Here is a 27,086-nt window from a genome sequence, read left to right on the forward strand (position 1 = left end):
CCTATTTAAAATTCAGTTAATAACAAATGTAATGCACTAAACCACGTAAAGTCTATGAACTTTGGATTGTGTGATGTATATGACCTAGAGGAGGTCTGAAATGGACTAGACTAATTCCCAGCATTACAGATACGTGGCAAATATTGTGACTGCATATAAGTAATTTTATACTCCTGGTCTCCGAAGTAGACTTTGGGATGGTAGTCTGGTGATGCTGTAGACAGCAAATTCTCTCATAAAGATCCCTTGCCCCTGTTACGGAACTAAATATCCCGGGAAGGAATGTTTGTCTACGGAGGCAAAACAGTTACAGATGGGTAGCCGTGTTGGTCTGCCATAGTCAAAACAAAAAAAATTCCTTCCAGTAGCACCTTAAAGACCAACTAAGTTAGTTCTTGGTATGAGCTTTCGTGTGCATGCACACTTCTTCAGATACACTGATGGACTTCCATTTCATGCGGCTCAATGTGGTGCCTTCCATAGTTCCAGTTACAGATGGGTAGCCGTGTTGGTCTGCCATAGTCAAAACAAAAAAATTTCTTCCAGTAGCACCTTAAAGACCAACTAAGTTAGTTCTTGGTATGAGCTTTCGTGTGCATGCACACTTCTTCAGATAACTATACTGATGTTGTTGTGTGTCTTTGTGATGGCAGGCAGTGAGTGAATAGCTGATTTCTCATTACTGCATCCCAATGCCAGGAAATGTTTCACATGTTGACCTTCTGTTGATGCAGTTCCTAAGATATAGTTCTTCCATAAAAAATATGGCAACACTCCTATATAGGGGCCTTAGGCTACTTCCACAACAACCCTTTTCTCTGGAATTACCATTCTCTGTTCACTTTTTATGGAAAAGGCAGATGTTGCATTCCATTATTTTCTGTATTGTTTGCATTTGCTTTTTCAGACCTGATTTGTGGTACATCTCCACCCCCAATAAAATGCTGATGCCGCTCCATCCTGTCTACTGTGGGCAGGCAAACTTCTGTTGTGGTTTCAAAGGGCTCCTGGGTCTTTAATTAAACACTTCCTGTTTGCAGATTCAGCAGGTTTTACTGTTTCCCAGTGAGGATAGCTGAGTGACAAAATTGCATATTGCTTTCCCCTTGAACAGCAGAAATGTCTGTTTCTGAAGTGGGAGAAACAATTAGCAGTTTCCTTTCATTATTTTTGTGTTGTTGTTTTTTAATACACAAATTTCTGTATAAAAACTTAAATTACCAGCTCTCTTCTCCTTTGTACACATAGTTCATAGCTGCACCATACATTACAAGCACATGGCTTCCCCCAGGTAATCCTGAGAACTTTTGTTTGTTGAGGGTGCTGGAAATTATAGCTCTGAGGGGGTAAACTACAGTACCCAGAATTCTTTGGGGGAAGTCATGTGCTTTAAAAGTATAGTGTAGGTGTGACCCTAGAAATGGAAGCGGAGGCACTTAAGACAAGCTGTTCAAAGGGATTGTTTGCAGACTACATACTGCACCCAAAAGGAAAAAAACTTTTAATTAATGTTGCAGTGAACCTTTGTGGAATGCTGCTTCCTCTTGATTAATCATCATTAGATCACATAACTTCTGGGCAATACCGTGTTTCTTGTATAAAGGCTGGTTCACAAGACTACACTGAGGTGTTCCAGGGTCTGCTCAAATCCACCCGTGCCACACCTGTTGTGTGACTACTAACAGTTGTGCAGCTGCCAATTGCCTTTCACATCCCTGCTATTGTTAATGCTCTGTAAAGTTGCTTTAAATTTATTGGTTCTCAGTTGCTGGCCACTTTGGAACCTCTTTTGGAGTTGGAGAGCAGGGTAGAAATAATTTGAAAATAAATGAATTTTTTTGAAGTGCCTGTCTGGATCCTCCATGTTAATTCAGAAGATTAATGCCTCAGCAATGATGACACTTTCTAATGGGAAGGCAACCTTCGGCCCAGCCGGTTAGTGAAATCTAGGTGTAGAGCCGGCCCTATTATTAGGCAGAGCAAAGCAGCTGCTTCAGGGAAAAAATGATTAGGGGGTCATGAAAGGGCAGCAAACTGTGACTTAAGTCTTTGTTTCTTTAAAACTGCTAGACAGAGATGTTTGTGGCATTTCCTGCTTCAACTGCCCAAATAACTTGGCGAGGTTTGGAAATTATTTACCTTGACTTGTAGGGAAGAGAGTGCCATTTGCTGTTCTGCCTCAGGTAGCAAAATGCCCTGTCTTGGTGCATTTTGAACTTAAAAGGGAATGTTTTGATCACCTTCTAAGAATCAAAAGCTAAACCTTTCTTGTTTGTTTTTGGTCCTTTCTCTGCCACAGGAAAATTTGCAGAAGCTGGTACATATAGAGCACAGTGTCAAAGGGCAGAGCAACCTCCTTCGACCAGGAAGGGTGAGTTCCACCTGGGTTCGGTTCCACTTACTATAAAGTTGCCATCCTTTCTTCTGTCAAGGTCCCAGCAGCTATTATCATTAGCAGCTTATATGGTAAGTCTTGAGCTGCCCCCAGGACACTCGCATCCCTGCAGCTTAGCAGAACAGGCCTGGGATGGGGTAGCGTGGTGGCAAGGATGCTCCCCCCCCCCCAGACGCACCAGCAAGGGGTCTGGCAGCACATCCTTGCTGACACAACCACAGCTCCACCCTGCAACACCCCAGCCCCATCACCTCAAGGACTGCTTCCTGTGCTAGAATTGATTATCACCCCAAAGAGAAAAGCTGCTGGTGCTTTTAAGCTCTTCTGCTGATCCCCTTCTCCAAAGGCCCCCTTCAGTGGTGAGGGAGAAGGTCCTTTCAGCCATAGCATCTCAGTTATGGAGTACCATTGTTGGAGAGGCTTCTTTTGCCCCCAACATTTTCAACTTCTAGGCAGAAAGCAAAAAACACTTTGAATTCACCCAGGCTTATTCTTATGACTACTCCTACTCCTACTAAATTGTTTATGAATCACCATTTACATAAAAGTCTCAAAGCAATTTATATGCATGTCATAAAAACAGGCAAAATTCATTTTTTTTAAACAGTCCAAAAAACAAACAAACCCCAAAATGGGTTTAAAGAAAATACATGACAAACACCTAAGGAAGAGATCTTTTCATTCAGCTGGGAAAGCTTGTCAAAACAAAAATGTCTTCGGTTGTTTCTGGAAAGTTCAGATAGTGGACATCTGTTGTATCTCAGCAGGAATGCTGCTCCATAGAACAGGGGTTTTGACACTGAAAGCCCTACCCCAAGTTACTGTGGAAATGAGTTGTGATATTTTGGAGACCTTAAGAAGAAACTCTGCAGGAGAACGCAGTGACCTATATCAGGGATAAAGTGGTCTCTCAAGTAACCTGGTCCTGAGCTGTACAGGGCCTTACATGTCAACACCAAAACCTTGAACTTAGCCTACTAGCAGATTGGCAGGCAGTGCAAATCCTGCAACCAGGTGCTATATGCTAGTTGTGATTTGCCCCCCACAAGCAACCTAGCTGCCACATTCAGCGCTAGCTGCCGCCTGCAGTCCCATCTTCGAAGGCAGGAGGTACTGACTGAAGGCTCTGTTTTCCTCCTCAGGTGTTTCTTAAAGAAGGGACGCTGATGAAAGTGTGTGGGGAAAATAGGCACCCTCGACATTTGTTCTTGGTAAGAATACTTTAATCTCTTTCGCACTGCTGACACATGCAGACAAGTGGGTCTTGGTGACTGAGGCTTGTGATCTAGACATCCCAGCTAGGAGGCCAGCTACAATGAATGCAGTGGGATTTGCTTCTGAGCAAACATGGTTAGGACGGCACTGCAAAGCTGCAATTCCATGCACCCACTTTGAAGTAATTCCCAATGTGCTTAGCAGACTTACTTCTGCATAAACAGGCATAGTATATGACTCTGTATATTAATTGTCTCATAACCATTATACCCTAACAGTGGGCCAATAGAAGCCACCCTTTTGGTCTCAGGGTTTATTTGGCACAAGGAATGACAATATTTTAATTTGTAGCAGGATTTATTAATTTTTTTACAGCTATATCCTATGCAGCGTTAGTTAGGTGTGCCTCCTCAACTCATTGATTTCAATGTATTTAGGTATATATTAGCTTCCTTTGATGCTGTTGGAAGTGCCTCTGTTGGGAGCAAATAGAAATTTGCTGGGCAGGAGGATTTCTGTCAGGACTGTTGGGGGAGAGGTCCAGTACCACCTCAGCTACAGTCCTGACCCTGGTGTCCCTGGTCCTGCTGTGGCTCTTATTTGGAAAACAAAACAAAACTAGACAGGTAGAAGAATGCAATCACACACATTCAACATCATGTCCATCTTGCTTCCAATACTATATAAGATCAGGCTGACACCTTATTTTCACTAAAACCTATTTTCCTGTGTGCTTAGCTCTGGGGCATGCAAAGTAATATTCATGGCTGAGGTGCCTCTGAGCAGGAGATGTGTGCCTTCCTTTGGTTACTAAGGAGCTTCATCTAGCCACTGCTGTAGTTTTAGCAGGCAGATCTTCCAGGGACCAGGATACTTCCTTGCAGTAGTGTTCCTTCGCCCTTCTTGCTGCAATGCTGAAGAGGCAGTGGGAGATGTAAGCACAGCCTCGGCTTCAATTATGCTTTTCACAGTTGTCCTCATCATAAAAAGTTGCAGAGATGGAGGCAGTGTTATAGCTGAAACAAAGTGTGCATTGAAATGTGAGTAAATTTACCATTAAAGGGCTATGGGGTGGCAATTTCTCCATGAGACATGAGTTTAGGCTTCTGTTAAATGTTGTGTTGAATGGGCTAAAACTGGCTGCTCACTGCAGGGGGGGGAAATAATAATAATCCCTTGGCATATGGAGATACTGCACGAGCTCATTCTTGTGGGATTTAACAGACATACCAGTGACTCTTTTTTTTTTAATGCTTGCCTGCCAGAAATGAATGATATGGTCATGCATGTGTAGTATCACGAAAGACAAAACTGCTGGAGTTTAGATTGAAAAGGAAGAATAGGGATCAACACATTTTAAAAAGTGAAACATCTGGGCCATGCAGTCCCATTCTTGGTAGTTATTTTTGTTTGTTTTTTAAAGGGAAAGATTTCTGGACAATCCAGGAAAATAAAAGCCGAGAAACCTGTGATGTATTTCTCAACACTATCAATTGAACTGAAAGCCATCAGTGGTTCTGGTAGGAATATCACAATCTGGAGTTTGAGGTTGGGAGGCAGCTGCAGAGGAGAGGATGGGGAAGCTTCATTGCATGAGTAGTAAAGACTGGAGATACTATCAGATTGTGATGTTTCTACCAGATTTTTAGGCTTTGTGTGGGGATGCAGGGGCAAGGAAGAAGACAGGGAAGTGCCTTTGTGCAAGTGGAAGCCTGCTGTGCAAACGGAGCCAACATATGTAGATTGTGCATCCATGTATTGTGCGGCTACAATAAAAGTAGAACTTCCCCAGTGATGTTTTCTAGCGTGGAACTGAAACAGTTTGAGTAAATGTGTGCTTGAAAGGAGGTAACCCTGAGTTCTGTGGGACTTACTTCCTTACATAAAGGGCTGCTGACCAAATGGCATTTCTGGATCTTCAGGTGGCAGAAAGATATTAGAAATGACATTTTGCACAGCAAACAGACAATTTTTTATTATATTTGAAATAATTTGGTGATCCATATGCAGGTTTCATTCCATGCCCCACAGGTAAGTTGGCTGACAGTTCAATGCCTACAGAATATTCCAAAAGTATTTAAGCTTGGAGCGGGTGGAGAGTGTCAATTCAGCAGCGTACCCTGGTGATCTTTGAAAAGAGAATCCAGGCAGGAAACAGGCAGGCATCCAGTGAAACAGAGCAAACAAACATCCTGCCAGGATGCACCAAATTCAACAATACTGCACAACTTTGTGGCTGCAAAACTACCGTATTTTTCGCTCTATAAGACGCACATTTCCCCTCCTAAAAAGTAAGAGGAAATGTGTGTGCATCTTATATAACGAATGCAGGCTGCGCAGCTTTCCTTCTCTGTGCAGTGTCCCTTCAGCAAAGCGGGAAGAGAAATGGAAGGGGCTCCGCTTCTCTTGCCGCTATGCTGGAGGGGCGCTGTGCAGAGAGGGAAAGCTGCCCAGCGTCCCTTCAGTGAAGTGGCAGGAGAAACGGAGCCCCTTCCATTTCTCCTCCCGCTTTGCTGGAGAGGCGCTGAGCAGAGAGGGAGAGAACATTTTTTTCTTGTTCTCCTCCTCTAGAACTAGGTGTGTCTTATGGTTGGGTGTGTGTTATAGAGCAAAAAATACGGCACATCCAGGCTCCCAGCGTAGCATATGTTTCCCCCATTCATTGTTCCCCTTACCAGTTAATGAAGTAGTTCTCAAGTTGTGGGGTTTGGATCAAATTTGAAGGTGCTGGAACATTTGGAGGAGGAGGCCCAAGTTCCAGGGTACAAGATTATGAGTCAGGCTGCACCTTGATCTCTCAGAAGCCTGTACCTGGATAGATTGAATGGGAATGAGTCCTTAATGAGTTTGTGTGTGTGTGGTGGCTACTTGTGGGTTGTATGCTGATTTGTGAATATGGAGAGATCCTTGCACACTAGAGGAAGAGGTACATTTGCATCCACCCCCAAAATCCAGCACCGAAAATGGAGCATAACCTTAGAATGGAGCTCAACTTCAAATGTTGAGAGGCACAAACTAAGCTCATGCATATAATTCATATCACGGAGCACTATAAGCAGGCAGGATTAAAAATCCTGGGCACATAAAAAATGTCCTAACCTGGCACTGAAAACCAAAAAGAATATAATGTCTGTGCCAGTCTGACGGGGGGGGGGGGGCATTCCACTGCTTGGAGATCACCACCAAGAAGGCATTGTCCTTTAAGGCTGCATTTTGCAGATGAAACTGAAGAGGGCCTCATCTGAAGAACTAGATACAACTGGTCACAGATGAAAGAAGCAAGCAGTGACAGAGGAAGACCAAGTGATTTATGTTTCCTGTTTCCTTGTTCTTTTTGGACTTTGCATCAGAGGAAATGCATGAATCCCTGCTTTTATTACAGCGTGGAAATAATCATTCACACTTCTTCCACAGTTCTTCTGCAGCTCGTTTGAACATCTCAAAATTGTTGAGGTTCTTTCCCACACATTCTCTAGGAAGACTGCTCCAGAAGTCTGATGTCCAACCTAAATTTATGAATGCTGTTTTATAGTCATGAGAAGATACTGTACAAATATATTGTCATCTTTATCCTAAATAACTTTTTTTCACAATAAATTTAAATAAAAAATAAAAAAAATGTCCAGTAGCACGTTAGAGACCAACTAAGTTTGTTCTGGGTATAAGCTTTCGTGTGCATGCACACTTCTTCACACATGCAGACACCTACGCACCAATATACTCCCTGTCAGACTATCTTCTGTATTTGCAGTGATTCCAATCTTTTCATTTATACAAAAAGGCTAAATGCAAGTCTTGGCTTTCCTGGCAGATCTGACTGGACAGATAGTAAAGCTCACTGTAAATTTGTTTTGTTTTGTTTTATCTCATGGAAATAACTTTTTTAATTGATCCCATCCACATATAATAGCATAGATGAGGTATAGAGTTCTTCCCAGAAATGCTATCAACAGCCCATTCTGAAGTTAACCTTTTCCATGTGTACATGCTCACTGATTTACTTCAGATACAATACCACTGTGCCAGGCATTATTTAGGAAAACATTGCCTTTGTCTTATAAACTGGGAAAAGGGAAAACATTTTGATAGGCACTTACAAAATTACTTAAGTCTGAGCATCACTTAGTTGGTTATTGCCACTTACCATTCTTTAATGGTATTATCTGGGTTTCCCCTGCTATATATTTGTATGCTGCCTTGGTATCTCTGCAGATTAAGGATGCCTAGAAGCATTTTCAGTCAGTCAAGAACTGGCTAAAATATTGCTGTAATGGTAGCAATGAAATAGCAATGGGGGAAAAATGGGGAGGGGGGGAATGGCTGGTACGTAGTGCTGGTTAGGTACTTACACCAGCACAATCTCATTCATACTGCTCTTTTATACAGATACTCAGACCCTGCATGGATATTTAGCATTACCATCCCCCTCCTGGTAAGCTGAGTAGCATTAATTTGAATTTCATAGTGGCAAGTCATGGCCAGTGAGGCCTTAGAAGAGACTGCAGACACATTTCCTTGAATGTAAAGACAAAACAGATGGGAAATAACTCTAATGGGCAATTAACAAAACACAACCACCATTAATGTTTAATAAAACTGAGGGATACTAATCATGGCTGCCATAGCAACAGTGCGCTAGGGTGGCTTCCTTAATCATCACCAACCATACAGTGTCTTTGGTTTCGTGGAAATATTTCTCATAAATAAAATAAGCAGAATTTGTAGCCAAGGGGTGTAGCAGTGCATGCTGGGAAGAGCCTGACAATGCCTCACATGAACTCATTTTTTGTTATTGGCGGGGTGCCCTTCATTAGCTGTCTTTTCTGAGACTTGGAATGACCCTGAACAATGTGGCTGCATTACAGGCAAAGAAAGTGTATGTATGGCCTTCTCTGTAATTAAGCAAACTTTGAATATGCAAAGGGTGCTGCAGCCCAATTCTCTTATTTATTTTTTGCACCGGCACCATCTCATTTGGGAGGTTGAATTACTAGCTGCATGAACCAAGAGCATTTTTGTGGCTTAGTATCAAAATTAATTTCTCTTGATACTCTTCCTGTGGCATTAGTTCCCATATTTAATCTGTTTTTGAAATAAATAAATAACCACAGCCGAATTCATTTCAGTGAACTATTTCTTAATAGCTGAGGCTTTTCCTCTGCTAACCTCACCAATCCCCAATTTCCAAGAGGCTGTAATGAATTTGTCTCTGAGGGTATGTTTAGCCCTTGTTAAACAGGGATACATAATGAGATCACAACAACGTGGGGGTCACCAAGATGATTAGATTAATGTTGGCAGGGTGGGTAATTTATGAAGCAATAAGTAAATGATACAAAAACTTCCCTGACAAGCCATTTGTCACCTTGTCATATGGAAAGTCTGCTGTTGAGGCTGTTTGAGAAGCAAACATGGGCTCTTTAAAGGGATAAGAAAAGAATATATTTCTCCTTGTGCCATAATAAATCTGATAGACAAAGAATAATGCGCAGGAAGCAGGGTGAGTGTATAGCATGGAAGGAACTAATGATCAGGATTCAAGCATTCCAGTTCTATTTTCCAGTGTTCAGAGCTATGGTGCATGTTTTGCCAGGTGTAAGGTCCCAGGTTGCATGCCTAATACCTCCAGTTAAAGGACTGCATGTTTTATGGTTAAGAAGGCAAACTGCTGTTAAAAGTTGACAGTAGTCAGACAGAACAAAGACCCTATGTAAGTCAACGCTATGTCACCATCATGGTGGCTGGAGTTTGCTCCTGAATTCTACACTTGCGTGGGTGCAATATACAGAAACACAGATAAACACACTACATTTCCTTGTGAAGAGAGCTTCTTTCCTCTCATATTGTCCATAGGGCTGGTGGAACTCAAATGGTTCCCCCACTATGCTCCAACCGTACAAATCACCCATTTTCCCCAGTCTTGAAATATTTTCTTAGCTTTAAATGCATTGCGATGTCTGATTTCCATCATGATGAATTCAATCTTAACTTTTAATATCAGTTCTGTGACTCGTGCTTTTCAATCTTCAGTCTTTGCCTATCCATGTGCCTCTTCGGGTTCTTGCTTACATAGCTGATCCCAAGATAATAATGGGGTTCATTTTTTATACAGAGATTTTATTAAGACGTTCTGGCAGCCTGATTAAATAATCTGGTGGTAGTGGCATAGTACATAGTGGATTGTTGCTTTTTCTTTTTATTGACCCTGTGGAGATTCATGGAGTGGAATCATATAGATAATATTCAGGGAATAATGATAGCCTGAGAAAATGTACAGGGGGAGGAAGGCCCTGATTTGTCTTCTCCCCGCTGTAGCAGATTATACTTTAAAAGAGAGATCTTCTGAATCTTCCGCCATTTTGTCTAGCTTGGCCCTTAACACCTGATCAATCCCAGTGTGAGGTATGAAGCCATGGTTTCACACAGTAGCCTCACCCAGCAGGAGCACGAACCCTATTAACTATCAAAAGTTATATAGAAAAGTAGTAAGAAGTAAGAAAAATAATAACAGTAAAGAAATGTATTGTGAATACTGGCTAAAAACAAGCCCATTTAGATAGAATCATTCAGGACACAGTGGTACAGTTGGCTAACTTGTGGCATTTGGCACTTAGAAAGGTGTGTGCTGTTATATAAAATCTACAAATAGCAGTTCAGGGTTTCATCTGAGTGTCACTGCTTACTGTGAAATAGCCGTGCTTTACTCACTTTTACAGGGTATCTGTGTAACATCATAATCACAACATACTCCACTCATGTTTTCCATGTTCAGCTTCCGTTGCCCCATTTGATTTTAAAAAACACACACACACACACAATGGAACAGCGGCACACTTTCCCCTGTGGTGCAAACATTCAGTAGCTTTCCTGGCTGGTTACGGCCTATTTCTCCCCCCATCCCTGTTACAGATTCCCAAAATATTGCATATTTAATTATGCTGGGGAAATGTCTATTCCCACAACAAAATTTCCAGAAGAACTGTCTGCTCGTTGCATTATAAACAGATAATCTGAAAATGCCCTATATCATTTGACCCACTGGTAGAAGTTACGCAGGTGTTTGGTTAATGTGAGCCGGGTTATGAAGCAGGCCAGTGGTAAAGCCGCCACTCCGCCACATGACAAATCCTCCCACCCACATTTGAAACACTTCCATTTGGTCCTTTCAGGTATTTGGCAATCAGACCGTTCCCCAGATAGTTCATCAAGTTGCTCCTTGTAGTGGACCTAGAATGCCAGTGAGACTTGCAAGGTATGTTGCAAGTAATTGATTTTGTCTTTCTCTTTGTACAGATGAATGATGTTCTGCTGTATACGTATCCCCAGAAGGATGGCAAGTATCGCCTGAAGAACACCTTGGCCGTGTCTGGCATGAGGGTAACGTGAACACCCTCTCTTTTGTTTAGCACTGCATTTTTATCCAGCTGGAAGCCTTTTAGTTCTCTTTGGCTGGAAGGAGGGAGAGGCGTTTTATCTTCAGGTTATCTTTGTTTGCTACAGGAGCTAAAATGAGAAAAGTATTTGAAGCGCAGGAATTTAGAACAAGTTCAGCAGCAGTGGGCAGGGATGTTAATAAAGTCCTAATGAGGCAGTTTCCAAAGAGGCTGGTCCTGAATAATGTAAATCAAAATTGATTTACTATCTAGTCAGGATTCCCTTTGGTTCTCTTTGCAGCTACTGAGAGTTGCTTTAGCGAGGGGTTAATGTTGGAGCACTAACAAGAAGCCCTCCTCCACATCAACAAGTAACGAAGCAATGTGCTGTTGGACGTGGAAGTGTAAGAAGTTTTGGATCAATTTAAATTAATATGTTTCTGAAGAATGTGAAAATTATTCATTGCACCTGTGCCTCCCCAATTTTTTTCCTTTAAGAGATTGGTGAGAGGGCAGAGTATTTGCCTGATTTGTGAAGTATTCAGAACATTTTAAATTTAAACAACAGGGAAAGGCCTGTGATATTGGTTTAGCTTAATTTCTCCACACTGCCTAGAAAGCTGCTGTCCGAAGCCTTGCTGAATGGATCCAAACCTTCAAATGTCTATTATTCTTTTTCATCCTTTAAGAACATTCACTTTTCTACCATCTCAATTCCAGAGAGTGGCATCCAGTGGAGCAGGTGGTCTTGACCTGGCATTGTAGCCGACTAAGTTCTACTCAGGGACGCGGGTGGCGCTGTGGGTAAAACCTCAGTGCCTAGGACTTGCCGATCGCATGGTCGGCGGTTCAAATCCCCGTGGCGGGGTGCGCTCCCGTCGTTCGGTCCCAGCGCCTGCCAACCTAGCAGTTCGAAAGCACCTCCGGGTGCAAGTAGATAAATAGGGACCGCTTACCAGCGGGAAGGTAAACGGTGTTTCCGTGTGCTGCGCTGGCTCGCCAGATGCAGCTTGTCACGCTGGCCACGTGACCCAGAAGTGTCTGCGGACAGCGCTGGCTCCTGGCCTATAGAGTGAGATGAGCGCACAACCCTAGAGTTTGTCAAGACTGGCCCGCACGGGCAGGGGTACCTTTACCTTTACCTAAGTTCTACTCTACCTATTTAAATTAAAACACCTTAGCGATGTCTGCTGATTTCAATGAGTGTGACTAAAATAGAGTTCAACCCTTTGTTCCTCAGCTTCGGTTTCCCATTCATAACATGGGAATAAAGATCTGCTGGCGTGCTCTTTGGAGGCTCGATCTGCTGCTTCCCCAGTAGTCCCCCCCCCCCCAATTCTGCCTCTACAGAGGCCTCTTGGTGAATATGAAGCACTGCTGGTCTTCTCCCACATTTGTAGATCTTTATTCCCGCCCCCCTTTGTTCCTGATGTAGACCTTCACTCGCAAAGCCATTTCGAGGTTTGCCTCAGGTGCCAAAATGTCTTGGTCTGGCCCTGCAGCTGCCTGAGGTGATGCATTGCTCCGAACAGAGTACAAAGGCTTTCACTCATTCGGATGGCCTTCCTCCTGTGTTTACTCGGTGTTATGTCTGGAGTTGGGATCCTTGAATAATAGGCAGGGAGGGTTTTATAATGTAGCATCTGATTGGCCATTGGAGCCATCCAATCTGGCTCCAGAAGGGAAGTTTGAACTAGCCTATCAGGTGTGACCTTGGGTGTGAATAAAGGATATATAGCTTGGGTTTGGGAGGGGCCAGCCAGGTGACACACCCAATGACTGACTGTTTTTACTAGCACACTGAAAAAAACTCCATGAAACCTGTGGCTGTTCTCTTGAGTATATTTCACTTGGCATGTCTCCTTGGAAAATCCATCACTTAGTTTTATATTATGTGAACACCTCAGAAAGCCTGTCTGTGTTGATGGGCACTTTGAGACCTTCTTGGGAACCAGAGGCCACCACGTTGCCCCAGCTCTATGACAAAAGGGATTTAAGTGTCTGCATGCTCTGGGCATGGGTGGTTTTTAACAGATTTCCTTCCTACCTACAGACAAATGTCATTTGTTTTTAGGTTAGCCGTCCAGTGACAGAAAAGGCACAGAATGTCTTGAAGATTGAATACGCTGAAAATTGCTTAACTCTATCGGCAAGGTAAGCCATATCATAGCACTATTCGTTTTTCTGGAAAAAAATTGACTCCCTAGACGAGTGCAACTGCATCCCAAGACTTAGCTGGCATCTCACTATATTTAAACTGCATTCATATCCATGGTGTCCTAGTGGATAATGGGCAAGTGTTCAACTATAAAGAAGGCATTCATTTTGAACGTATAGCTCAGAAGACATAACTGTCTCAGGACTTATAATGAGCCGAAGGCTTTAGCTCAGCACTTCAGAAGATCTTAGACAGAGAGCGGAGAGCAGAAAATCTATTTCTAATAGACTCGTGGTCTGTCTCTTGATCTTTCGTAACTTCCCTGCTGTCACGCTTTGCCTCTTTCGCTTCTTATAACTTCACTTGTCATGTCCCTGAGGTAACTGGTGGGCTAATAAAAAGTCATAATTACCTAATTCTGCCTGGTGGGTTTTAGGGCATTTTATAGTGCTTAAATGAAAGAGGAAAGATTATTTTTTTAAAAAATACTGACAATGTAATGGAGGTCTCTGTTTACAAGGAACCTTCCTAATGAATTAACAACTATTAAAACCAAAAAGTGCATTGAGATCACAGGATTGCCGGCAGCACAAATGGAACCTTGCTGCTATTACGGCATCTGGGCTCAGTGAAGAAAAGTTTAGGTCTTAGAAAAAACTACATTCATAGGGTTTTGCCTCTATATCCTGTCCACTAGTTCCCTTTACCTCAGTTGGCAAAGAGCAGCAGTTCAGGTAGGAATCAGAAGAGCACATGTTTAGAACCACACGTTAGTCAAAGTTATTTTTTCCCTACCTTTGAGCAGTTCATTCTCATGAAGTAGGAATGAATAAGATGCATGAGTTGCAATTAAGCACTGTGAGAAGGAAATAGACAAAAGATTAGAATTGTATCAATGGATGGGTTGCAGGGACCCATTAGAAACAACTTTTAAGAAATCAGATGACCCCTGAAGTCTGCCATAGGCACGGATCAAGACCACAGGGGGGGGGGGGAATCTGTAGGCAGAGCTAGTGGTATATCTGGCCTTGAGATCTCTCTCATCTTTGTTGTGTAGCTGGCTGGAGTTAGCTCTTATGCAGACTGCAAATGAGATTATTTGTGCTTTATCTGTCTGTCAGCCCAACCAGGCAGTGCCCCTGTAACAACGAGACTTTAGATAGTCTTGTAGGAGGCTATTCAGCAAAATTATCTTTAGGCTGCTGTGAAACCCTGCTTAGCATTGAGATTTGTAGGGTCTTCCTTGTGACTAGTTCCCATGCTGCACTGATGTTTTTTGCTGCCTGCCACAGTACAGTAGCAATCAGGGTCCACGTTTCCACTGTTCTTAAACCAGGAATTGGCAAAATGTAAATCAAGATCAACTGTTGGATCTCGGGGTAATTTGAAGTGAATAGGCAAGGATTTCTGGCTCCCAAACTGTTGAACAAGACCACAGCAGTATGACCCCCCCTCTGTAATTATATTGTTGAAATTGGGGGTAGGGATGAAGAGGTAACCAGGAATGATTTGGACTGTAAACCTAGTTCAGTTCTGGTTCTCAAAAAACAAATTCTTGGGCTGAGCATTACTGAATTCTAAGTGTATCTCTTTTGCACTTGGTGAAACAGGATTCTGCTAAAAAACAAATATTGCAGTTTGCACATCACTTGATAGGCACAGTTAAAAACAAACCAGCTTTCACAATGAGGGCTCAGGAGGCCACAATAATATGATGATGATGATGATGATGATGATGATGATGATGATGATGATAACAATACATTTATTTTTCCCCACCTATTTTCCTGATGGGACTCAAGGCAGCTTACAGATCAGAAGCAAGATACCTTGGGTGGTACTTCTGGTAGTTTTGGCTTGTGCATCCAGAGTTGTGTGCCCTTCTTCATCCCCAGCAAGCTACTTACACAGAAAAGATCAGTGCCAATTAACAAAGCAGCAGCCAAGTGTTCTCTCCTCACTTAAGCAATATATCAGTCCAGAAGCAGTTTAATGGAGCAGAAAGCAGATGGGAAGTATCTGTGGAAGATCAGGCTTTTGTTGGCATATAATCCCTGATCAGATGCTCTGGCTAACTTTGCTGTAGTGCACGCCGTTGGTTTGTGGGTTCATTCTTCCCTCTTTCTCAAAGATGCTTTGAACTTCGTGGCAGGTGATTCTATGCTGCAGTTTGTCTATGCATATATCTGAGGGATGCCCCATATTTCGTGCTGAGCATATCTGGCACACATGCATCAAAACCATCCTGTGAAGGGTGACATATGAATTTAATAAATAAGAATAATAAAAAGTGAGAAGTATGACAGTAGTTGGAAGTCGTTCATCTTGCAGCAAGAAAATGTTTTTTACAGACAGACACAGGCATCTTATCCAATTGACACTCCTGGCTAACAATATGCAATAGTGATAGCTAAAGATCCATCCACATTACTGCTTTCACCTGCAATTCTTTTCAAATCCTCTTTCATTTACTCCCTGTCATAAATGAACACAGTGATTGTGGGCCAGTCTTCTGTTAGTGCCAGGGCTTTTGCTAGTGCAGCAGGGCTTTCCTGTCCCTCCCCATCTCCTGTGCCCCCCTAATTGGCCTAGGAGATTGAGAGAAACCCCAGTACAGCATGGGGGGGGGAATCATTCCATCAGACAAGCATTGCTTGCCTGACAGAGCATCTCCTTAGTGCTACATTGAATTCCTCCCATTATTTCCAAAATGCATGTATATATCCAGAGATTTCAGCTAGTCTTGATTTAGCATTTCAGGTGGGTTGGGAGGGGTCTTTTGCCTTTATCGGTTGCATGAAGCTCTCCCTAGCATTCAGACGCAGTACTGGGGCAGAGGGAAATTTTTGTTTGTTAATAAAGGCACAAAAGACCTGCTGGAAATAAGTTACAATCGGAAAAAGCTTTCTGACAGTAAGAGCTGTTCGGCAGTGGAATAGACTTCCACGAGAGGTGGTGGACTCTCCTTCCTTGGAGGTTTTTAAGCAGAGGTTGGATGGCCATCTGTCTTGGATGTTTTAGCTGAGATTCCTGCGTTGTAGGGAGGTTGGACTAGATGACCATTGGACCCCTTCCAACTCTAAGATTGGCAATGCAAACATCAGAGGTCTTTAATAGATGGAAACCATCTTGCAATTAAGGACTTGGGTGCGGGAAGCACGTGGAGAGTAAATAAAGCTGGGAGGCACAGACGCACGCAAGGTATCTCATCTCATTATGCCTTTGTCCTGGGCCTTCTTCTCACCAGCAGGGTAATTGAGTTTTATAGCAGCTGATGTTTTTCACAGTTAAGTGCTCATGGGGTTGTGGGGATTCAGCCTCAGTCAAGCACCATTGATCAGCTTCTGGTTTTCTTTCACAAAAGATAAACTAGTCTCAGATATCTTTGCCTGATACCGCACACAAGAGCACAGGCTGGAGAGATAACAGGGGCAATGCTGCAGCCCCAGCACTGATGCTAGTGGTGATTTTATACAGAAAGTAAAGAGCAGGTCACATTAAGATGTTGTTGTTGTTGTTGCTGCTGCTGCTGTTAATTTCTATTTTTTGTCCATGCCCACCACAAATTTCCAGGGTTGGTTACAGCAATTTAAAACACAGCATTAAAACCAGTGTAAAATGGATTACAGTCACAAGACCAGGGTGGGTCCTAAAATACATATATCTCAAGTGTCAATTCTTTGTAAAGTTCAGAGAACTCAGAACTGTACACTCACTGAGGAGTAAAGTCACCAGCATCCTGCATGCTTTTGATACAAAATTCCCTCAGTCTAAATTTGGAACTAATGTGTTTTTGCAAAGGGGAACTTAATTTAGCTGGTCCATGGGGTCACGAAGAGTCGGACACAACTAAACGACTAAACAACAACAACAACACAATAACCATTGGTCTCATTCCCTGCCAGTGGTTACACCAACCAACCTGCAACGTTAGTATCGTGCAACCCAGCAATACGTTATAAAATCTAGGACTTCTAACTGACTGAAATGCAGAACTCTTCAAATGGCATTTCACATGAGACTAGAAAGGAGCTGGAATGCAGTGCAGGAGGGATCAGGGGATCAACCCTTTATAGATGCTCTTCAGCTTGATATCTTGGCTCTCCTTTAACCCTCGCCCACTCTTAACTTTCTTAAGGCTGCTCAGCCTACAAGCTTTAATTTCTGCTTCAGGCACTTGCTCTCTCTCAACTTCAAGACCGAGGGAGGTTTAGAGCACCAGCAAGACAAAACTTCCAATGGAGCAGGGTTTTGTGACCACTGAACCAATTTTCTCACAACTAGATGAGAGGGCAGGAAATTTGTAATTAGATCTCCCATGTTTTTGCAAAAAAGCAAATGCAGTTTTGCTGGGAAGGGGATTCAGCTCTGATCCCCGGCAATGGAGGAGAGGGGTCCTTAGGGCTCATCCAGGAAAGCCCCCGGTTTAGCACTGAATTGGAACCAACAGCAATCCAGTTTCCACAGTTTGTCATTTGTTCCAATTTAGCGCCAAAGAGCAGGTTTTCTGGGGGAAAGCAGCAGGACAAAGGCAAAGCCACTTGGGTCCAAAACTGCTCCAAAACCTGTGCTTTCTAGGCATGAGACATGCAGAAGGGCGGACAAGCCCTTACTTGCACATATGTTTTCTGTTCAAAATCTATTTCTTCACACCCTACCTGCCTGCAGCTGCTATTTGCCCTATGGGGGGAAACATACAGATACCCATATGCCATTTGCAGAGGACCAATTCCTATTGAAGTTCTGGCAAAGCAGGTGGGATAGTTTTAACTCCCTAAGAATTGCTCTCTGAAAGCTTTTCATAGTGCAACAGCGACCTCTAATGATCAGCCTGCAGAAGCATGGGTTTACTACTATTGCATGCAAGTTTTGGGGTTGTCATTTTTTGCAGCCTTGACATGTCGTTGGCATCAGAAATGTATTTTTCCCAAGAGAAATCCAGCAAGTATTTTTATAAAACAAAAATGTGTCTTCTATGACTCGTTTGTTGTTGTTTTTTAATTGACTCGTTTGTGACATCTCCATAACCCATTGCAAATTAAGACTCATTTCGAAGCACCCCAGGTCAATGCAGATTTCCTCTACTGAAAGGCACATGGACAGACTGCCATGAATGGGAGGGCTTTGCATGACCTCCGTGGACAGCCAGAAGAAAGAGCAAGGGGAAAGGAATCTTAAGGACAAAATCCTGCCGTTAAGAAACAGGATGCCCAACTCTGACCAAGTTGCTTGCATTTCTCTCCACAGCTCGTGCTCTGAAAGGGACGAGTGGTACAGCTGCATCAGTAGATGTATCCCGGATGACTACAGAGTTCACACTACAGCTGCCTTTCACAACAGTGTTGAAGTAAGAGCAGGTTCCAGTGGCTTGTCTGACCTATTTGAGTAGGTTTAAGAAAACCCTCCGTGAGCTAGGGACTTCCCTTGCATGTGAAGAAAGGCTCCAGCAGATTGAGCGGACAAGACCAATAGTGGGTCCAATGGTCAAGAAGGAAGTTTTCGGCACGTACTGTAGAGAGAAGTGAGAGGCAGATGGGGCTTGTCAACCTGGGAAGGTAGCTCACCTAGGACAAGAAAAACTCTGATGCTAAACCTTGCAGGTTATCTTTGGGAGCGTAAACCCTACACAAATTCGGAGTGCAGTCCCTAAAACGGCTGGATGCTGCCTTGTACGCCTCCTTCTGTCAACTCCTGCAGCCAAGCTGGTGTCAAACTTATTGCTCTGCTTTCCTTTGGAGCACATCAGTGAGGCCAAAAAGGGGAGGGGGTCTTGTTGTCTGGGCAGCCCAGGACCTCCATACACACTGCCCAGGCTTGTGCCCTGGGGAGGTCACTTTGGTGCTGCTAATGCAGCGGTTTTACTTCCCCCCTGCAGGTGTACTCCATTATCTATGGAGACAGTGGGATGCCAACGACAACAATGAAGAGAGTCCCCTATGGCCAGGCATTTGGATTATTTTCATGTAAATTGCCCTGCCAAGGCTAGACAGCAAAGGTCACCAAAGCATGTGTGTTTAATATTCATCCATCATGCGGTTGCTCCTGGAATTTTAAAATTCTTTCCAGTTTTATTGTTGTGCAATGAGATACAGAGGAGACTGCAGGTATCTTGCTGTAATGAGGCTAACATTAGTTGGTGTTTTATTTTTGCAAAGCACTATTATGTGATAGTCCAGGATTCACAGACTGATGTGTGAATTGGTGGGTGGGTGGTCCTGCTGAGGCTGCACTTGATGGTCTTTTGATTATTTTCAACCCTGGTTCTCTGTGCTTAAATGTGTTTTGTTTTAATTTAAATATTTATAACATGCAAGGGTAACAGACACTGCAATAATATTAAACCAAAAATCACATAAAACAAGAAATAGAGAACAAAACAAGAAGATTCTCTGTACTGTAACTTGTAAATAAAGTTGGCTTGAAAGATGTTTTGCAAGGACATAAGTAGAAAAAAATCCAATGCAATTCTATATTTTTTCCCACACAAGTATCCCCCTTTCCAGATGAATCTACCTGTATGTACACTATTGTACAAATTGAAAGCAAACTAGCACCTTGGGAACATTTTTTCTTTAAAAAAAAACCCCTTTCGTTTTTTTGAGGACAGATAAAGATTTGGAATAAGAACCAATGCATTCAGTAAAAATCCAGACTGAACACTAGATTTGGGGTTGTTAGTGAAATTAATCTATATACAATTTGTTAGATGTCCTAAAACATCCTAAAGTGACAGTTTAGGCCTGCTTTACATACAATTTCCTACCTAGATGTAGTTTTTGTGCATGTAGACACAACTGTGTGCTGCACTCACCTCTTTATTTGCACATATAGCAAAATGGACATGAATTCATTCATGATAAACATTTGTGTGTATCTGGCCTAAGTGTAGCTTTACAACATACACATTATTTTCTTTTGGGCGATCATAAAAAGTAGACATGTCTGGGACTGAGCAATAAAATATTCTTTTCCATTCAATTAAATCCTGTGGTAGTCGCCAGCTGAGAGCAGTTCCTGTGGCCATTTTGCCCCCATGACACAGAACTAATTTGGATTAGTTGGATTTTTAGGGTGAATCCAGAGCCAGCTCCCTACATGCAGGCATTTCATGCTTCATTTGGAAGCTTGGGGAATATGCTATGGTGGCAGACTTTGGTCTCTTGTTACAATGGTGCTAGAAAAGAGGAAGTGACTCAAAGATGGTGTTGCGCATGCATGTTCCATTTACTGGAGGAATGGCACCCTCTTGACTGATCCTCAGAATGTTGGGGGGGGGTGTCTCCAAGACATCACTGTCTGTATCTATTGCACTTCTATTGCATCACTGTCTACATCTACTGCTGTTCTTTGAGACAGCATCATCCCAAATGCAACCACTCTTTAGAAGTCCGCACATAATGCACATGCAAAGCACTGCCTTGGAGGCACTGCCTGCCCCCTCTACTGCCATTGCAAGAGAGATCAGGAAGCAGGACCCACCAGATCAGGTTTTTGTGGGTTGCACTTTTCATGCTGAACGGTGAAAAGACTGGGGCTAGCACTGAATTCCAATGCACATATCCGCCAGTGAGTAGTTCAGGTGAACCATAGCTTGTACTACGTGGCAGAGCTAAGAACAAAGCCAGTGCATTTCTGCATTATATTTTCAGCTTCGGGAAAGGCTGGGAATGTCCTTGGGTGAGAGACCTCCAACCCTGGTACCCGTGTCTCACGTAATGATGTGCATGAACTGCGGTTGTGACTTCAAGCTCACGCTGAGACGTCATCATTGCCATGCATGTGGGAAGGTAATTCGTGTTAAATCTGGCTGTTTTCACATATCTTAGCAACTAAGAGCACTCTGCTCAAAATAGCTTCATTGCACCAAGTAGGACTTTCTAGCAGCTTATGACAAAAGTGGAGATGCCGTTTCTACACATAGGATTTCATAACAGCATTGTCCTGTGCTTCATGACCACAGCTGGGACTGTAGTCAAGCACAGATCAGTTTTACAGTGCTTCCAGAAGGCCTGTGGAGGCTGATCCCTGACATTGTGCTGATGCTGCTGTTACTCATTTCAGAAGATGATGGGCAGGATGTAGCTTTACTATAAAGAATGATAGCCACACATAAGTGGAAGATGACAATGTGGTTATATCCAGGAAATAGAATTAAAGAGACTTGTTTCATTACATGAGTCATCTCAAGCTCTCTATCCTGTCCTCTGCTTAATGCACCTGGTTTCCGCTTCAGGGCATATTGCATTGAGTGTTGGATGAATATGCAGTGGTGGCAGCAATGAGATTGGATGGTCCTGGACTGATTAGCTTTTAAGTCTCTTTTGGTTTTCTATTCATGTCTCACTGGTCTGCAGAATGCATACATACCATATCTTCTGTTCTTGTAGATTATATGCCGAAATTGCTCAAGAAACAAGTATCCTCTGAAGTACCTCAAAGATCGGCTTGCAAAAGTCTGTGATGGCTGCTACGCTGAACTGAGGAGGAGAGGTGAGTCCTCTCTGTCCCTCCTCACATACCAAAAGCAAAAGGCTTCTTGGAGAGCAGTACTTTTTGATTATACTTTCCTGTGGCCATTTTGCCCCCATGACACAGAACTAATTTTGTGTTCACCAGCCATTCAGCAAGATTGTGATTCAGGCAGCAGGCATGAGCTGGTTACTGCACCAGTTCTCTTTGGAGCAATTAGCTATACCCCGCCACTCCTGGAGGGAAAACATTATGCTGTGTTTAATGTAGGGTCAGTCAGTACACAAAGATCACAGTTATTCCCAGAGAATAATATCTCAGAAGTTTTGACTTGTGTGAAACACTTAATTACTGAGGGGTGTTTTTATGCATCGCTGCCACATCCTAGTCAGACCAATGGGCTTTTGTGTGTAGAGTTTAGAGATCCAATTTGGTGGTGTAGGATGAGTGTTTGACTTGAACCAAAAAGCCTAAGCTCAGCTATATTCAATCTTGCAATCTAGCCTACCTAACAGGGCCATTGGGAAGGTGAAATAAGGAAATCTCTGCATGCTGTCCTGAGCACTCTGGAGAAAGGGTGGGAAACCATTGCAAGAAATAAGAATGAAGTGCTTTGAGACTGTATCTGTTATTTGAATACAGAACAGGGTCGATCTGCACAGCAAATAATTCTTTCCCCTTCTTCCTATATCTACTATTGCAGAGCGGCCACTAAGTGTGAGCTTCCCTACAAGTTCATCCAGGTTTTCAGGCAGTACCTTCTCTTCTGTCTTCCACAATATCCACTACTCATCCTTCAAAAGACAAAAGAAAATCCCTTCAGCTCTTTTGGAGGTAGGATCAAGGATGCCTGCAAAAAGGCAAGGAAACTAAAAGACAGGAATGCTCGTGTTCTATGATCAGTATTTGTAATTTTCTGCATTGCAGAATTAGCCTGCTCTGCACATCACTTGTCACTGTGAGCTTCTACTGGGATATGCTGTTGTACCAAGGGATATTCTAGAATGGAAACACGTAAAATGGGGGGGGGGATTCTCGTATTTCCATCTGAAAAAAACAATTAAAAGCATTTTTAAACAGACTTTACATACACACACACACACACACACACACACACGAACACCCAATATGGAACCATATTTTATTTTTCACTTCCTTGTCAACACGCTTCCTTGTCAAATTGATCACAACTGAGATGTATAAAATTGAGGGCAGCATGAACAGATTGAAATGTCACAGGTTGCAACTTAGTATTGTCCCAAGTTACTTTGCCACGATCTTTTAGGGACAAAATTTCGTCCATTTTGAAACCAAAGCTGGTATCAAAACAATACTGCATTTTATTAGTAGTTACACCCAACAATCCCAGAGGGTGAAGCAGAAGCAAGACCCAGCTAGCCCAGATCAAGGGTTTCTCACTTGAAACAGTTTCCCACCGTTAGTTTCTCACAGTCAAAAGAATATATGGACTCTGCGGTGGATTTTAGTGTCATTAGCTGCCTTGGGCATTTCTTATTTTTGTAAAATGGGAGATATAAATGTAACAAATAAATATGTGTTGGCCTTACTAACTTCTAGATTCACACTGCTAAACTTATCCGATTGCAATAAAAGCAAATAAATTCAGATATATGGACATATTTCCCTTTAATTCAGTTGGAAGCCTTTTAAAGTCAAATAAGCACAGCAGTGTAGCTTTAAGGAATTGAAAACACATTTCAATGCATAAACATCAATTAAATAAAAATAAATTGTAAGTAGTCCATTTTCAGTTGCATTAAACTATGGTTTACTGTTAGTGAATGAGCTTGCCCCACCTCCTCATCTGGTGCAGTTGTGAGATCAGAAGCATCTGCTTCTAGTTTTAAACTTACCACAGCTCCATTATATTCAAACTCATGGGAACTGTGGTTAGTTCAAACTGCGGCTTTATCACCCTTGCTTGTTCACTTACCAGGGTTTAAGCTAACCACAGTGAGCTGTGGTTTAAAAATGGGAATCAGGTGGTTCTGACCTCATTGTGGCTGCAACAGAAGAGAGGGGTGACGGAAGTGCACTAGGTTAAGGCTTGTGAATGCTCATCCCTGCAATGCTAATAAAGACCAAACCACCTCTTTGCGTCTCTTCAATTAACAAACTCCCCTCAACAAAGGATTGCAGTCCAGTGGCAAAATACATGTGAACTACAGCCTCTCTATGCACTTGGAAAAATAGCCAAGGTGAAGCATTATAAATGCTATATGCTGTTTTGCTTAATGTGGGGGTTCCTGCCAGAAATAGGGACTAACAGACACTAGGATTCAAGAGATGCCACTGTGAATATCACTAGGATAATCCACAAGAATGGTCTTGTACTCCAGTTTTGTATCTTCCAACTACCTGAGTGCCACAGCATTTTGTGTTTCAAATTATTAGTAGTTAGAACTGTCCTAATCTAGCAGCATCAACCTTACTTTCCATCTCACTGAAGAATGCTGTTTTGCCAAGTAAATATTGGTCTGTGCTTTCTACAATGTTCTGGACACCAAAACCCCATCATGTGCATCATTATTCAGAACTACTGTCCCTTGTCCAGGTAGACATAATCTAGTAGTATAAATGGGCAGCATGGCCAAAGATTTGGGAACACACACCTAGGTTGTGCAAAGGGTCCATTTGGTTGCAAAGCGGTATGCTTTTAATATTCTTGCTACCAACATCGATGCTTGTTTCAGAGGTATGTACATATCTGAATGGAAAACTATTTAAATCAGAGGGGAGCGGCACATTCTTGGTCCTTCAAATTAATCTGTTCCTTTCCAAGGCATTTGTTGTCATGAATGGTTTGGTTCTTGCCCATTTACAGGTGGCAGCTTCAGGAGAGGGCTCTTCTATCAGTGGCTATCTCAGCAGATGTAAGAAGGGGAAAAGGCACTGGAAAAAGCTGTGGTTTGTCATCAAAGGGAAAGTGCTCTACACCTACACAGCAAGTGAGGTAAGGTCTGCTGTCATTTGAGATCATTCTTAGGCTATCTATCGTGTACTGCACATTACATGCACAGAACTGGAAAGTGTATCTGGCACTAATAACTCTTATCCCCCACTGGCATAAAATGGTTATTTTAAACCTGTAAGACACTTCAGGATCGTTAAAATGTGCCACTGAACTTCGCTACGATCGTCAAGTGGGACATTTCCAAAGATGGTTATCTGGAACCCAGCTTTGTTTATATTTTGCTGAGGCCCCAGGGCATACTCACTTGTACAATGAGAAACGGGCCTACTCTCATTCTCAGAGCTCAGATCTCTGTGTGTAGCGCTCCCTCCCTCTAAAGCCCATCTTCCCTTCTGCACTGATTTCAGGATAAAGTCGCCACAGAGAGTTTGCCTTTGCTGGGTTTCACAATTGCCCCAGAAAAGGAAGGCGGAAATGTGAATGCAGTTTTCCATCTTTACCACAAGCAAACTCTGTTTTATAGCTTCCGAGCAGAGGATAACAATTCAGCACAGAGGTACTGAGTGTTTGATCTGCCCACGATAACATACTAACCTGTGGGGGGAAAACACTGTTTGCAATGCTTCTAGCTCTTCTAATGTGCTCTCACTTCCTTTTTGAAGCTCTTTGAATGCTGCTAAATGCGCACAACTGCTTATGCATCAGCTTTACATAGTGCAATCTGTTAACACAAACAGTCCTGCAAGCATTAACCCAGCAACAGAATTGGCTTGGCCATGGCAAAGGGTCTGACGTGGTTTGGATTGATGCAGATAGGGAAGCTCTGTGAAGGCAAATGAATTTCTGGTGTAATACAGTGGTACCTCAGGTTACATACGCTTCAGGTTACAGACTCCGCTAACCCAGAAATAATGCTTCAGGTTAAGAACTTTGCTTCAGGATGAGAACAGAAATCGTGTTCCGGTGGCGCGGCGGCAGCAGGAGGCCCCATTAACTAAAGTGGTGCTTCAGGTTAAGAACAGTTTCAGGTTAAGAACAGACCTCCGGAACGAATTAAGTACTTAACCCGAGGTACCACTGTAATTGGGAGTTGCTCAGTCCAAGCATACCATGTTACTTGGGGCCAATGAGTGTTATGTATTGGTCTTAGAATGCTCCTGTAATTGCTGTGCTTGAACATACGTGGGAATACACGATATTATGTTAGGGTAGGTTTGTTTCCCACCAAACCATGAATGCTTGTAATTTACAGTGCGGACCTATGCATGTTTGTTTGCAGGCAAGTCCAATGGTGCTTTCTCCAGCTTAAATTTACCTGTAATTGTAGCCAGCCATAGGTTGGTATGGAAGCTATGCACTTCTGCAAACACAAGTGAATGTTTATACAAATAAGGGATAGTGTGAATAAGTGATCCTATGGTGGAAAATGCATCAGGCAACTCATTCTAGTATTTTCCAAATTTCACCTGTGTGGCCTATTATTTTTTAATAATAATAATAATAATAATGGAGCAATGGAACATACAAGCAAGAGGTTTACGGCACAATCCTACACGTATCTACTTGGAAGTAAGGACCACTGAGTTCAAGGTGTGTATAAGATTGCAAATCTGAAACCTATTTGTATCTACAGCTGTCCATACATTATAGCAACCATCTTCCATGCAAATAGGGAAGTGGGGAAGGTATCTGGCATCCTAGCTATAGTACAGGTGATGAAAAGCCAGTGTTGCAAACTGAACAATGTTCCCGTAACCCCAAAAATCAAGTCTAGGCTATGCATCATTCTGCATATGCCTGTTAATTCTTGCCTGAGCTTTTGAACAGAGACATACAATAAGATGATTATGATTTTACTCTTTTTTTTTTCTTAGATGGATTGAAGCCATGGAGGAAGCATCTGTATTATAGCAGTTATCAACCAAGTGGACTTTGAATGAACACATTTATATTTGCAACAGCACCCTTCTGTTGGAAGAAACTGTATATATCCCCATGTGGCTAAACACACAGGAGAGAACTTGTATAAGACTATTTTGTTCCTTCCTCAAGCTTATTCCCTTACAGGTGGAAACCTTTAAAACAAGGAATATTTATGGTCCTTTTTTCTATCTCTGCAAGTTCAAGTTCATCCTTCGCTGTACTCCACTCCCATATAATACAGTTGCATATTTTCAAGATTTAGAATAAATGTATGCATTATTTCAAAAAGATACGCTTAGTCACTCATAGCAACTGGTTCAGTCCTATTACTTAGAGAGTACTGTATCATCAACTTGTTTCTGTTTCAGCCATGAAGCTGAAGTATGGTGTCCTAAATTTTATTCAGATTACAGCTTCTTATCTAAAAAACTCTGGACTGACATACCACTAATCCATTTACAGTGCCTGGATGAAACTGTGTCATGCTTATTGGAATTCCTGCCAAAGAAAATGTGTGTAAACCACACAATGGTAAACCATTTCAATGGTAAGGAACAAAAAGGTTAATTCAGCTTGGCATTTACATAGATGGTGGTTAAGTCTTCTTTCTTACCTGTT

The 27,086-nt window shown here is 42.5% G+C and overlaps 1 protein-coding gene across 4 annotated transcripts in view; it reads left to right on the forward strand.

Moving 5' to 3' along the window:
* The window catches only part of FGD5 (FYVE, RhoGEF and PH domain containing 5), a 141,253-nt gene extending 114,495 nt beyond the window's left edge, over window positions 1-26,758 (forward strand). For 3 of the 4 annotated variants that reach the window (XM_028719266.2, XM_028719264.2, XM_028719263.2), the window contains exons 11-21: window positions 2,300-2,371; window positions 3,538-3,606; window positions 10,904-10,987; window positions 13,058-13,137; window positions 18,389-18,488; window positions 20,791-20,928; window positions 21,529-21,631; window positions 22,314-22,444; window positions 24,456-24,584; window positions 24,953-25,101; window positions 26,420-26,758. In XM_028719266.2, coding sequence (XP_028575099.2) covers window positions 2,300-2,371; window positions 3,538-3,606; window positions 10,904-10,987; window positions 13,058-13,137; window positions 18,389-18,488; window positions 20,791-20,928; window positions 21,529-21,631; window positions 22,314-22,444; window positions 24,456-24,584; window positions 24,953-25,101; window positions 26,420-26,456 — 1,092 coding nt within the window. In that variant the 3' untranslated portion in view covers window positions 26,457-26,758. The remainder of the gene's footprint in view (window positions 1-2,299; window positions 2,372-3,537; window positions 3,607-10,903; window positions 10,988-13,057; window positions 13,138-18,388; window positions 18,489-20,790; window positions 20,929-21,528; window positions 21,632-22,313; window positions 22,445-24,455; window positions 24,585-24,952; window positions 25,102-26,419) is intronic. The other variant, XM_028719265.2, reaches the window with a different exon arrangement.
* The last annotated feature ends 328 nt before the right edge of the window (window positions 26,759-27,086 follow it).

Source organism: Podarcis muralis, chromosome 2 (genome assembly GCF_964188315.1).
Source record: "Podarcis muralis chromosome 2, rPodMur119.hap1.1, whole genome shotgun sequence".
Classification (NCBI taxonomy): domain Eukaryota; kingdom Metazoa; phylum Chordata; class Lepidosauria; order Squamata; family Lacertidae; genus Podarcis; species Podarcis muralis.